Source organism: Hippopotamus amphibius, chromosome 4, assembly GCF_030028045.1.
Source record: "Hippopotamus amphibius kiboko isolate mHipAmp2 chromosome 4, mHipAmp2.hap2, whole genome shotgun sequence".
Lineage (NCBI taxonomy): Eukaryota > Metazoa > Chordata > Mammalia > Artiodactyla > Hippopotamidae > Hippopotamus > Hippopotamus amphibius.
Window position 1 is genome coordinate 1,719,061 of NC_080189.1, and position 12,962 is coordinate 1,732,022.

Consider the following 12,962-nt stretch of genomic DNA (forward strand, 5'->3'; position numbering starts at 1 on the left):
GCTCAGCCTCTCAGCAATGCATTAGTTCTTACATCGTCTTCATTTTTCTGCAGGGCTTCATAAACTTCACTTGTCACATACTTCAAGGGATTCAGAAACCACAAAGCCGTCTGCAAATGGGCATCAGAAAGCACTGTGAGACCCACAGCACCGCTCTACAGTCAAGAGCCTGCGCACCCCAAACGCGTGACATTCCCGTCAGGCAGGGCCCTTTCCCGCTGGCTGTGCTCCACGTTTAGGGCCTGGGCCTGTCCGTGTCCTGGTTTTCACGGGCTCAGAGCTCGGCTATTGCAGGTTGTCCTCTTTTATTTACCTTTGGGATGGACCTTGTAGTTTCCAGCCAAGCACAGGCTCCTCAGGGCAGCATGTCTTCTGGGGACGCGTTTACTTGCATCAGTTGTGGCCCCATGTGAGAACGTTAGGAAAGACAGACTTCGGGGCTTCCTAAGGATTCACTTAAATCTTGTGATACAGTCCATTCGAAATGTAGGCACCTACACAAAAGGCATCCTTGTACTTAGATGTGACGTTTCTGCAAAAATGAAAGCTTATAGATGTTATTGTAGTGGGTATGTTGGAACTACAGTGGTTGCAAATTATATTTTTCACTTCCTTAAAGAAAAACAAAAGCATAGTTCTGATTTAGGTTACAGAATGATATTGATTGGCCTTTGAGTCAAGGGGAAAAAAGAAAATTCTTTTAAAGCCTGAGCCTTGGTGGAACACCACAGGAATACCTTCTGCTGTCCAGTGTAATAAGCTATGGTAGGAAGTATTATGTAATCACAGTTTCTGAGAGCTTATGTGTATATAATTCAATATTACCTCTCATAACATAGTTGCCAGTGTTGGACACACTTGTAACTTAGGTTTTGCCTTATAGGCTATATGTACACTCAGTTTTTTTTTAAGCATTTTTTTTTTTCCCAGAAACCCCTTAATTCCCTGTGCCCCGTGTCTATTATGAAACTACAAGTGCTCAGTGGTAGACACCCTCTCTGTTGCCACATCCTTCAGGCTTTGGTCCCTTCTGTACATGCCAACTTAAACCTCAGACTTACAAAAGTTACCATTTAACACCCCAAACACACAGCATCAGCGTTCATGATGTAAGAAAAGCTGTGCAGTGTATTGTGATCTGATGATCATGCAGTTATTAAATTGTAAATAATTCTTGGGATGGGTTCTTGGCTTTAAGCCCACGGAATAAAAATGGTAACGGTGTACTCAGTGTCACCACCCACTAGGATAGAACACTAGAAGTTGTGATGCAGAAAGAGGAGATGGGTCCATTTGCACACCACTCATATCATGCAGCCTCTATAACTACATGTGTTCAAAGACACTGTGTGTACGGCAATAGACTGTGTGCAGACAAAAGTAAAAGAACAATTTTCTCAAACTGTTGAATTTAAAGGGTTTTGGGGAGAAGTTTATGAAAAACAGGCTGTATGTATCTGACATCAAAATTTCCACTTAGAGCCAAAATAATAAGAAAAAGTAACCTAGAACTCCATTGTGTATACTTCTTTATTTACACCTCTGCATTTCCTTCTAAGCGTCTCTTCTTGTTAAAATGCAGCTTAGTTTTAAAATAAAAGAACATTTTGTGATTCTACACAACATTCAGTAAATACCACCAGTCTAGTATGGGTGAATTTCTCAGCATAAGATCCACATACTGAGAAAATTAACAAAAATCAGTGGTAATTATACCTATTTAAGCATTAATTGCAAGTTTTGATTTTTACTGAAACTTGCTTGCTTTGAGCAGATCAGGTCAAGGGGAGAAGAGAAAGGAATTCCTTTAAATAAAAGAATATCACTTTTAACTTACACCAGTTTCAGGGCACACATCCAGAGGAAGAGCTTCTTGTATTTGTAAGATGTCTGAAAATTTCTGAGTAAAATATTAAACTTTTCAATGTCTGTATCAACTCTTTGTTCATTTGAAAATTTCTTTCCATCCGAGGACTTAAGCCTGGCTTGGATTAGTAAAGAGTGAAGTGTATCATAAATTCCTGAAGCTCTTATTGGATGCTTCTTCACTGCTGTGTGGAACAGAGGGCCAGTTTTGAGCCTCAGGTCGAAGATGCCTTCTGTGGAAGCAAATGCAGGCTGTTCCCTCCTTGGTCTGCACAGTGACAACCACTTGAGGCTCTACAAACGTCTAGTGCATTCCTGGTCACACACACAGTCTTCCTGTTGAGTGAGACACTTACTCTAAATGCAGGTGCTTCTCTTGGACACACGCTGGAGGCTGGCGTAGGACACGTGTGGCCAAGCGGGTGGCAGCACAGGGAAGCTGAGCACTGGCGGACCGGTGAGGACGGGCGCCCTTGGGCTTTCTGTTACTGCATCTGTGAGCGCGGCGAAGGGAGGGTGCGAGGCCTCGGGGCAGGGTCCCGGTGCCAGCGGTGAGAGCGGCCTGGAGCCGCCTTCCTTCTAAGGGGATGGGGTCCACCACTGACTGCAGTAACTCCAATGCCCCTTTATTTTCTCTCACCTCGGGGTCTGTTGTAAAAAGGCTTTCGGCACTGCAGTCACAGAGCTTCTTAAGGAGACTGGGCCAGTTCTTATCGTTCATTGCCTCTGCAGTATGTAAATACATTGTTTTAAAGTTATAAGTTTTACAGACTATAACATTTGTAATGATTTTTACTGTTTTTCCAAGATATTTCTTAGATTTAAAATTTATTTAGCTTTATGTACATTCTATGTAAAAACAGACCTGTTGTAAATATGAGACTTTATGTGAAAGTTACACACACACACACGTTCGCACCTTTGGTGCTGCGCTGCGGGTTGACAGTGGATGAGAAGGCATTCCCACGGGTGGCTCTCACCCTCGGCTGGGCCAGAGCGCACGCCCACCCGACCTCGGGGGCGCCCGCCAGCTGCTGCCCGGCTTGGCTGGAGCATAGCCGCTGTCCCTGTGGCTCAGCAGCCGCCTTATTTGCCAGCAACACAGGCTCACGTCGTGTGAGAGCCCTGTGTGGCTTTCTGTGTTGTTCGCATAGTATTTAGTGTATAAAGGCAGAGTTCTTACAATAATCCTTTTTAAAGTATGAGAATACATGTAGTACTGACTTTTTAAACTTAAAAAATTGGTATGATGTTAACTTTAAAAATAATGTTTGGATGCACTGGCAAAGTATTTTTGTTTACAGAGTGTTTTGTTTACAAATTGTTAGTCTTGTTTGTTTCTATGAGATAATTTTAGTGTGACTCTACATGTCTCAGAAATTAAAGTTCTACAAAAAGTGATTTCATATTTTGGTTTATAAGTACTCAAATGTGTTTTGTTTTGTTTTTTTAATTGTAAATACCATCATCGCTAAAACTTAAGGGTGTATATATATATATAGGTTACTTTCCTTTCAGGTTTATAGAGGGCAATACTTATTCTAGTGGAATATTGAACTGAGGAAGAAGTGGATATCTTCTCTTCTTTTTGTTGGAGAGTTTTTGGTAGATCAATTTCTTGCAGCCTGAAATGTAGCATCAGTAATTGAAATCATATATTATATTGATCTGACTTATTTAGATTTGATTTCTCTAATTTCTTCCACTGAAGGCCTGAGCCCATACCTGACTGTGGTGTGAGCAGCTTAACCCAGAGTGCTTGGAAGGCAAAGCCCTTAGCGTCTGGTTCATTCCCTGACAGACAGGAGCCTCTCTGGCAGTGGCTGTCAGACTTCTGACCACAGTAAGAAACCCAGCTGACACTGTAACTCACACACGCACATACACACAAAATCTAACAGAACAGTACCTGCTTTTACTGTGTGTGACGCATGCTGGCTTTTTCTATTCTGTTTTGTTCATATTTTTAAAAAAATACTAGACACAAACCACCAAGTCATTTCCTGGCTGAAAGAATAATGAATGTGAAGCATTTTTTTGGCTTTTGACAATTGTTCAGGTAAAACTCATCATTACAAATACCACTGAAGCAAAAGGACTGCATATGCAAATTACTGGCTCCACTGCAAAGAATGTAATAATCAGTAGAAATTGCTAAAACTCTAAAAAGTGGATTATAAAATTTCAAAACTAAGTGATCGATTCATTTGTTTTGAAGGAGTAGTGCTGGCAGCTAGTTTTCAAGATAAGTTATTTAACTTCCAATTCTTTGTAATTCAGTTAGGAAAGCTTTTTCAAGTTCAAATGTAATCAGATAGGAAATTCAGACAAAACCCAGTCATTCTGGATATGACTTTGGCGTCGTGCTCTTCTGAAGGCGTGAAGAAGTCAGGTTCTCACACGCGTGGGTCCCGGAGGGCAGGCAGCAGCCGCTGGTGTGCACGTCCTCTGAGGGCCAGAGACAGACGGAGGCTCTCCAGTCTGGGAGTGGGGAGGCCGAGACTCACACGTGGGCTGCGGGTCTGAGGAAGGACGTTTCATCAGTTTCTAAGAAAACTGCGTGAAGGTTGTCATGTCTTTCCCGTTGAGAAGCTGTTATTGAAGGAATGTCCTGCTTGCAGACAGCGACCCTGGGGAGCAGGGGTTTGGAACTCTGGAGCTAGCGTGTTGGCTCTGCGGCTTTCCTGTCACAGCCTCTTGAAAGCTTCCACAGTTTTCACGTCCGCTTCACCGTGGGCCTGAAGGTGAAGTGGCAGCACCTGTCCCTCCCCGAGCTGTGCCTGTGCAGAGAGTTTCTCATCACCTCCACTCCCTCTCGTCCTCTCTTTCCTTCAGTCTCAGCAGTGATTCACTTTTTCTTTTCTCTTTCGTCCTCACTGTGGCATCTCATCAGACCTCGAAGTCGGGGAGGTGAAGGGGGTGTGGGGGAGGGGAGGAGGCAGGTGCAAGTGCAGCCCTTGGAGCTGGGAAGTGGGGAGACGCAGGCGTCAGTGGTACAGAGAAGGGGCCCAAACACACGAAGGCTGAGATTTGCGGAGGTCACACAACTAGCGAGTGGACGAGCTGCCTGTGAACGCAGGTCAGTATCACCTCAGTCTCACCTCTTCCTGGTTTGGGGGTTTTGATTTCTTTTCTTGGTGACTCCACTCGGGTGGCTCAGGACCTTCCAGCACCAGGCTGTTGAGTCAAGTCTCTCAGCACTGCCTTCCCCTCGTCTGGGTGCTGATAGGGAACCGCAGGCGTGTGACATAGTCCCAGGGCCCACGTTCCCAGGCCTTAGAAGCTCGAGCAGACGTCGTTCTTTCTCGATTATGCAGCTAAACATTTAACGATGCAGGCAACATGAGTGGCTATGTGAGACGTGATTCTACAGTGAGACCAGTTTGATGTACACAGCTTGCAGAAGGGACCCACTGCGCTCCGTTGGTAGTAATACCACCAGTAGCAGCAGGAGGCACTTCAGCAGTGCTTCCCTGTGCCGGCTGCTGTTCTGAGCACTTCATGTGTGTGTTTATTTAAATATGTAACTTATTTAATGCTCCTGACAATCCCGTGAAGTAGGTACTGTCAGTATTCCCACTTTGCAGGTGAGGAAGCTAAGGCACAGAGAGGTTAAGTAAGCTGCCCAGGGAGCCACAGGACACAGGATTCGAACCCCAGGCCAGCTGGCTCCTGAGTCCTCACCCTTAACCACTTTATAAACATTGCTTCTCAGGTAGACTTTACGTGTCAATTACAGCTGATGGAAAGAAGGCACCTGTTTTCACACCGGAGCCACTGAGACGAGTTGATGGAGGCCTAGCTAAGATCAGAGCCTCTGAGACCAAACAGAGGGACTTGTTTAAAATTGTTACCTGTCTTTGTGGTGCTTGGTGAGGACAGTGAACCAGGTAGAGAACGTGTGTGAGATAGTTGGACTTAAAGAATGCGACTTGATTGCCTTGGAAGGAAGAAAAACAGTTTGGGAAAAGTTTCTTAAGGATGATGGTTCTGCTCTGCCTGTCAGCCCTGCAGGGTTCCTGTGGTCCAGCGAGCTCTGCGTCTGAGAAGGGTTTAGGCAGAGCCGCTGCGAGCCACTAGTGCTCAGGGAGCACAGGCCTGAGCTGGGGCCCTGGAGCCCCAACGTGAGCTGACCAGAGTCTCCGCTTCCTCGTGATTTCCGCATTCTTTTCCCCATGGTTAAAACGGGCAGGACCTGCGGTTGTGAGAAAGGGTTAGGAAACAGTAGCTGTAGTTATCTGTACCAATCTGAAAGGGAGGACATCACACCTGCGCGCCGTGTAGTGGAGCACGGGTAGCTTCTGTTTCTACACACGTGTTACATGTGCCCCAGGCCCTGACCGTGGCTGATGCGCCACAGCCCCTAGCACGGGGCCTGAAACACTAAGTACTTGATAAGTATTAGCTGTTATTTTAAATAGTTTATTTAAATGTTCTCTTATAATTGCTTGACATTTTTAAGATAAGGTCACAATTAGTTGTAGCAGATCCTATGAAGAACTAAAATAAGACTTTACAATTTTTAATCGTGGGGGCTGTATAGAAACAACTGTGACCCGCTCCGTGAAAGCCATTCAGCATTTATCTGGTCCACGTGGGGCATTTCTAAACGCGTCCTCACTTATCCTTATGGAAATTGTGCATCTACTGGAGTTGCCTAGAATCATAGTTTCTTAAATGATGAGGAGGATTTTGGAATGATGCAGGCTTTGTTAAAAACTTATAACAAACAGGAAAACATGTTTGAGTCTCCACATCCTCTCTAGGTTTATCTGGTTAAGCTTGAAAGTCTAGATGTGTCAAACATGAAATTAATTACAGTTTCCTTATGAGGCTTTGTCCATGAAATAGAAGCCAAGTTTTTGTCTACAAAAGGCACTGAGGAATTCCCTGGTGGTCTGGTGGTTAGGACGCCGCGCTTTCACTTCCGAGGCCTGGGTTCAGTCCCTGGTCAGGGAACTGAGATCCCACAAGCTGCACAGCATGGCCAAAAAAAGGGGCGGGGGGAGGCAATGATACTGGATCATTAAAATGTTTCTGCTGATTTGCCTAATCTAACTCTTCAATTTCAGTGTTTAAATGTGTATGCCATTGTAATTCCATGTGGTTGCTCTGTGAGAAACCAAATGCCACCGCAGTGCTGTCATACGTGCACAGAACCTGCTTTGTTCATGAGCTGCTTTTCCTCCCAGTAGGTTTGGTTTACATCATTCCACTGAATGGCTGCATAGCGTTCCTCTTGGTGTGTGTGGACCACGTTTTAATCAACTCTGTAGGGACTGGTGTCTAGCTTGTTTCCAATTTCTAACTACTGTAAATACTAACTGAAAGACTCCTCTTCCTCTGTACTCTCACTGTTTCACTTCTGGCTACCAAACGTGTGGGGTTTTTTTCTACACCAAGCATTTCTCCAGCTCTCTGTGGATAACTACATGGGTTCGATCCCTGGTCCGGGAAGATCCCACATGCCGCAGAGCAGCTAAGCCCGTGCACCACAACTGCTGAGCCTGAGTGCTGCAACTACTGGAGCCCAGGTGCCTAGAACCCACGCTCGGCAATAAGAGAAGCCACTGCAATGAGAAGCCCGTGCACCTCAAGGAAGAGTCGCCCTCACTCCAGTGCAGAAGGAGAAGACCCAATGCAGAGAAGGCCCGTGTGCAGCAATGAAGACCCAATGCAGGGGGGAAAAAAAAAAGATGTGGCCTATATACACAATGGAATATTACTCAGCAATAAAAAAGCATGAAATAACGCCATTTGCAGCAACATGGCTGGACCCAGAGATGATCATACTAAGTGAAGTAAGTCAGACAAAGACAAACACCATATGATACCACTTATATGTGGAATCTAAAAAGTGGCACAAATGAACTTATTTACAGAACACATAAATTCAGACATAGAAAACAAACTTTATCGTTACCAAAGGGGAAGGGTTGGGGGATAAATTGGGAGTATGGGATTAACAGATGCAAACTACTCTACATAGAATAGGTAAACAGCAAAGATTTACTGTAGAGCACAGGGAAGTATATGCAATATCTTGTAACAAACTGTAATGGAAAAGAATCAGAAAAAAAATATAATTACATATATATGTATGTGTGTATGTATATATATAAAAAACCAAATCACTTTGCTGCACACCTGAAGCTACACAATATTGTAAATCAACTCCTCAACTCTACTTCAATTAAAAAAAAGTCACCTCATTCCCTTAAGCCCAGGTGTGGTTGAAAGGGGCTTGTTATGAATATCAAAAGACACCCTTATCCTCTTATCACTTAGGAAATTCCAGGGGTCTTCAGAGCTCTGGGCCAGAAATAGAGGAAGACCCCATGTGTATTTCTTACTATAAGTTACAATGTCACGTAATTCCTAGAAATGAAAGTGGATCAAAGAGAATGCAGTTCCAAACTACTTGCAGAAAGACCGTATCAACATACTCTCATCAACGGCATGTCTCCGGAGATGTGCGCATCTAGCAGCACTGGATTTTGCGTCTTTTACAGTAGTGGCAACCTGATGGGCACATATTGTTTTTCTTGCCTTTTTAATAACTAGTGGGGGGAACTTTAAAAAGAATTTTAGCAACTATTTGCATTTCTGCCTTTGTGAGTTATTAAATATACTTATCTCACTTTTGGTATTTCTTATCCTTATTTTATAAAACCTATTATAGTTGTAAATGTTTGTCTTTCTGTTGTGTTGAGAATATTTTTCCTGGTTATTTGTTTTTTTAACTTGTTCACATTGTTTTCTGCTATATGGAAATCTGAAATTTCGAAGTAGTCAAAATTAACTTTCCCATACATTTTTTGATAACATACTTAGGACTTCCCTACTCCAAGAGTTTTAAAAATAATTACCTGTTTTTGCCCCTAACTCGTTTAATTGAGATTTAACTCACATAACACATGTTGAGCTGCAGCCCGCAGGCCTGCAAGCCTGTAATCGTCTAGTCGAGAGACCAAAGAAAGCCTGGTAGTGGCGACAGAGACGTGAGTGGGTGACTGGACCGGGGAAGTTACCTCTGAAGCAAGGTCCTGGAGCGCACCTCAGGCTACGGGCCGGCGGGGGGTGTCAGTCACAGGGGGCACGGACGTCAGGTTGGCTGGTTATCGGGGAACCTGTCACAGCGGAGCCGTTCTGATCTGAAGATGAGCAGCTGGGCCGGGACACCCAGGTGGGCAGTTACTGCTCAGGCTGTGTGATGAAGAGGGAAGGTCAGTCAGGTGAGTAGCGGGTGGGTGAGGCAGGCACTGGTCAAGCCGGGCTGTCCGGGGAGCAAGAGCACAGCCGTCTTGGGGGCCTGACCACGTGCCATGAGATTCACTCACAAAGCACACAGCCCTTTGCGGCGTAGTGCTCAGAAAGCAGACTTCAACCAGCCAGTTCGAGGACTTCATCGGTTTATGTGTTGGTTTATGACTCGGGCCGCATCCGCTCCAGCAGCTAGAAGGAGCTTCCAGGGGCTGGACAAAAAGGAAGGCTCTTACAGGGAGGAGGGTGGGGCAAGGGAGCTATTAGCCGAAGGAAAGAAAGGAACATTTTTATTTAGTTCAGGACAGCTTGTTGGGGGAAGGGAACAGCAAGGGCTTCATCCTGCGGAATGCCTCCTCTAGGGGTGGAGAGGGCCCACGGGACAGACTCCCTCCTTGGTGAAGACCAGACGATTCCAGACTGGTTGATCAAGATTACGTCTCCGGTGAAGGCCGAAACTGCAGGCAGGTCAGGTATGGTGGACTGTAGCACAAGTGACACAAGTGACCATTTTGGGGCCTATGCTTTTTCTCTTTAGCATCAAGTATACTCACAGAGTTGTGCCAACATCACCACCATCTAATCCCAGAACATCTTCATCACCTCGAACATAACTTCTTTTCAGGCTTCATTTTTATTTTTAATCAGGCATCCCTTTATCTGGAGTTTATTCTGATGAAAGGAAGGAGAGAGTGGCTGTGCAGAGACTGTCACTTGCCACACAACTGCAGTCCTTCATGCTGAGCTGCACAAGTCCGGTTTCCTGCAAGGCGGCAGTGTGCCCAGCCCGCTGCGGGCAGGCAGCTGTGGCCATGTGGCTCGGGTGAGCAGGGAGATTGTCGTGTGGGACCCCCAGGAAGGTGAACTCAAGAAGCGCGTCCGCCCGGACAGGCACCGTGGATGTGACAGAGTGTTGTGACGGGGACTCTGAGCCACTTCTGTGCATGAATGTAGCCTGAGGATGGCCAGTCACGAGAGCATGGGTGCACAGCCTGCCCGCCCGCCCCCTGGGGCTCCCTGGGAGGTGGCAGCTCCTCCTGCAGCCCGGTCTAACGCGAGCACCTGAATGCAGTTCCAGCCCATGCTTGGTCAGCTTTATTGTTTCCCCAGATGACTGCAGGCGGTTGTGGCAGGATAGCGGAGTAAGCAATGCGTGTGATTTTAGTGCCTTTTCTGTAAATTAAAGGTTCAGAAAAATCAAGTTTACTTCTAAATTTCATAACCTGGAACTCTAATTAGTATATCTCATGCTGTTTTGAAGAATGTTCTCCAAACACTAGCCTTGTGTTTTGAATTATGGCTCCTTAGGCGTCCTCTTCATTTTGTGGAGCTCCTGTCCAGGACTCATTCTCCTCTGCCTCCTCCGTCTGGAAGCTTCCACGTACGGTGACACCGTGACATACACTTGGCTTATAATTTGGAAGATGCATTCTTTTTAGACATTAGCGTTCTTGTCGGCAAAGAAAACTCTTGTTCACAAAACGTGCCAGAGGCAATTGACCAGATCTGTAGGTTAGTTAACACTATTGTGTAAATGTTCGCTTCCGGTGGAGACCATTTTCCTGCGGTGTGTCAGCATGCGGGAAGCTGGGTGAAGGCTGCACGGGATTCTCTTGCTACAACTTTTTTGTACATCTAGATTATTTCAACATTTCACAGATATCATGTAACAGAATTTTGCCATGAAATAATTCTACCTGTTTCAGAAACATGTAACTAATAGTTTTACCTCATCTGCAAGGTGCCTCCAAGATGGAGAGGAGCAGAAAGAGGCATGTGGCCTCAGTAAGGGTGTCTGCGGTGCCTGCTTGCCCACTGCAGCCCTGGAAATGCGGTTCAGCGAGGCCCCCCCCAGCAGAGATGGTCGTCAATTCACAGAAGACAGTGCACTCCTTCCTTGACAGACTGTAGGGTGTGAGTTTCCGTAAGTAGGGCTGAGAACCTTGCTATTTTTCAACAAAACTAATGGAAGATCTGTCAAAGTGTAATCTTGGATCTTCTTAGGCCTTTCACTCTCTGGGCAGAGACAGGTTGTGGCCTGGGCTCATGGATGTAATATTGCAGCTGGTTATTGGGGCTTATAGAAAACTCTATCCCCTAACACGGCCATAAGAACTGTAAGTTAGGTGTGTATCCACACTCCCTGCAGAAAGCATGAAGCAAGCATCTGAGGCTGCAGTGCAGTCCCCACGTGGCACACCATGGTCCCACGGCTTAGTTTATAACTGTGAGTTTGTACCTTTTGACCCCTTGCCCCGCTTTGCTCACCCCCCACCCTTCACTGGCCACCACCAATTTGTCCTCTGTATCCATGAGTTTGGTTTTTCATTTTTTAGATTCCGTGTACAAGTGAGATCATATGGTATTTGTCTTTCTCTTACTTATGTCACTTAGCATGAGGGCTTTAAGTTCCATCCATGTGGTCACAAATGGCAGAATTCCCTTTTTATAGAGGAATAACATTTTACAGACCACATGTTCTTTATGTGTTCGTCCACTAATGTCTTCATGGCTTGGTTACTGTAAATAACGCTGCAGTGAATACGGGGCTGCAGATATGTCTTGGAGATCCTGGTTTCATTGCCTTTGGATAGATTCCCAGAAGTGGAATTGTGAAATCATTTGGCAGGTCTATTTTTAATTTTTTGAGGATCCTGCATGCTCTTCTCCATAGTGGCTGCACCAATGTACATTCCCACCAACAGTGTGGGAGGGTTCCCTTTCCTCCACACCCTCTCCAGCACTTATTTCTTGTCTTTCTGATAGCAGTCATTCTAACAGCGGTGAGGTAGTATCTCACAGTGGTTCTGATCTGCATCTTCCTGTTGATGAGTGATGTTGAGCACCTCTTCATGTAGCCATTGGCCATCTGTATGTCTTACTGGGCAAGGTGTCTATTCAGATCTTCTGTTTTCTAATCTGATTGTCTTTCTGTATGTCTTACTGGGAAAGGTGTCTATTCAGATCTTCTGTCTGTTTTCTAATCTGATTATTTGTTTTTTTATGCTTTTGAGTTGTATGAGTTCTTTATATAATTTTGGATATTAACCTCTTAACACATATATGATTTGCAAACATTTTCTCCCACCTTTTCATTTTCATTTTGTTGATTCTTTGCTTTGCAGAAGCTTGCTTATTTTAAGTTTTTTTTTTTTTTTTGTGTGTTGCTTTTGTGTTGCTTTTGGTGTCAAATCCAAAAAATAGTTGCTAAGATTTATGTCAAGGAGCTTACCACCTGTATATTCTCCTAGAAGTTTTATGGTTTCAGGTCTTATGTTCAGGTCCATTTTGAGTTAATTTTTGTGTGTAGTTTAAGACAGGGGTCCAGCGTCACTCTTTTGCATGTAGCTGTCCAGTTTTCCCAACACCGTTTATTAAAGAGACTGTCCTTCCTTCATTGTATATTCTTGGCTCCTCTGATGTAAATTAATTGCTCATATATGCGTGGGGTTATTTCTGGGCTCTCTATTCTGTTCCACTGACCTATTTGTCTGCTTTTATGCCAATACCATATTGTTGTCAGAGTCCAAAGACTCAGTGTCTTTTTCATGAGAGATATTCTCTTTAAAAATTAGATAATCTGGCAGCGTTAAGTTCCCTGTTTCAGGATCATGGGTCCTCATCAGTAGCCAACTGCTTTCATGCCAATCTGCTACTTGCTTGGCCGCAGAAGGCGTCTGGGTCTGCTGCCACTAGAATAAGGGGGGAGATCCCCGTGTTACTTTCTTAAGTAGGCACTGGTGCTGTTAGTGCTCACTGCAGAGCACTCAGGTGGCCTCGTCTTCACGTGTCCTCTGTAGGCTCTCAGCTCCCCCGGGAGGAAGTTACCTGTG

At 45.0% G+C, this 12,962-nt stretch overlaps 1 protein-coding gene across 8 annotated transcripts in view; it reads left to right on the forward strand.

Annotated features, from left to right (window-relative positions):
* Positions 1 to 1,937, forward strand: part of LMBR1 (limb development membrane protein 1) — a 136,447-nt gene extending 134,510 nt beyond the window's left edge. For all 8 annotated transcript variants that reach the window (XM_057730818.1, XM_057730819.1, XM_057730817.1 and 5 more), the window contains one exon: positions 54 to 1,937. In XM_057730818.1, the coding sequence (XP_057586801.1) occupies positions 54 to 139 (86 nt within the window). In that variant the 3' untranslated portion in view covers positions 140 to 1,937. The remainder of the gene's footprint in view (positions 1 to 53) is intronic.
* The last annotated feature ends 11,025 nt before the right edge of the window (positions 1,938 to 12,962 follow it).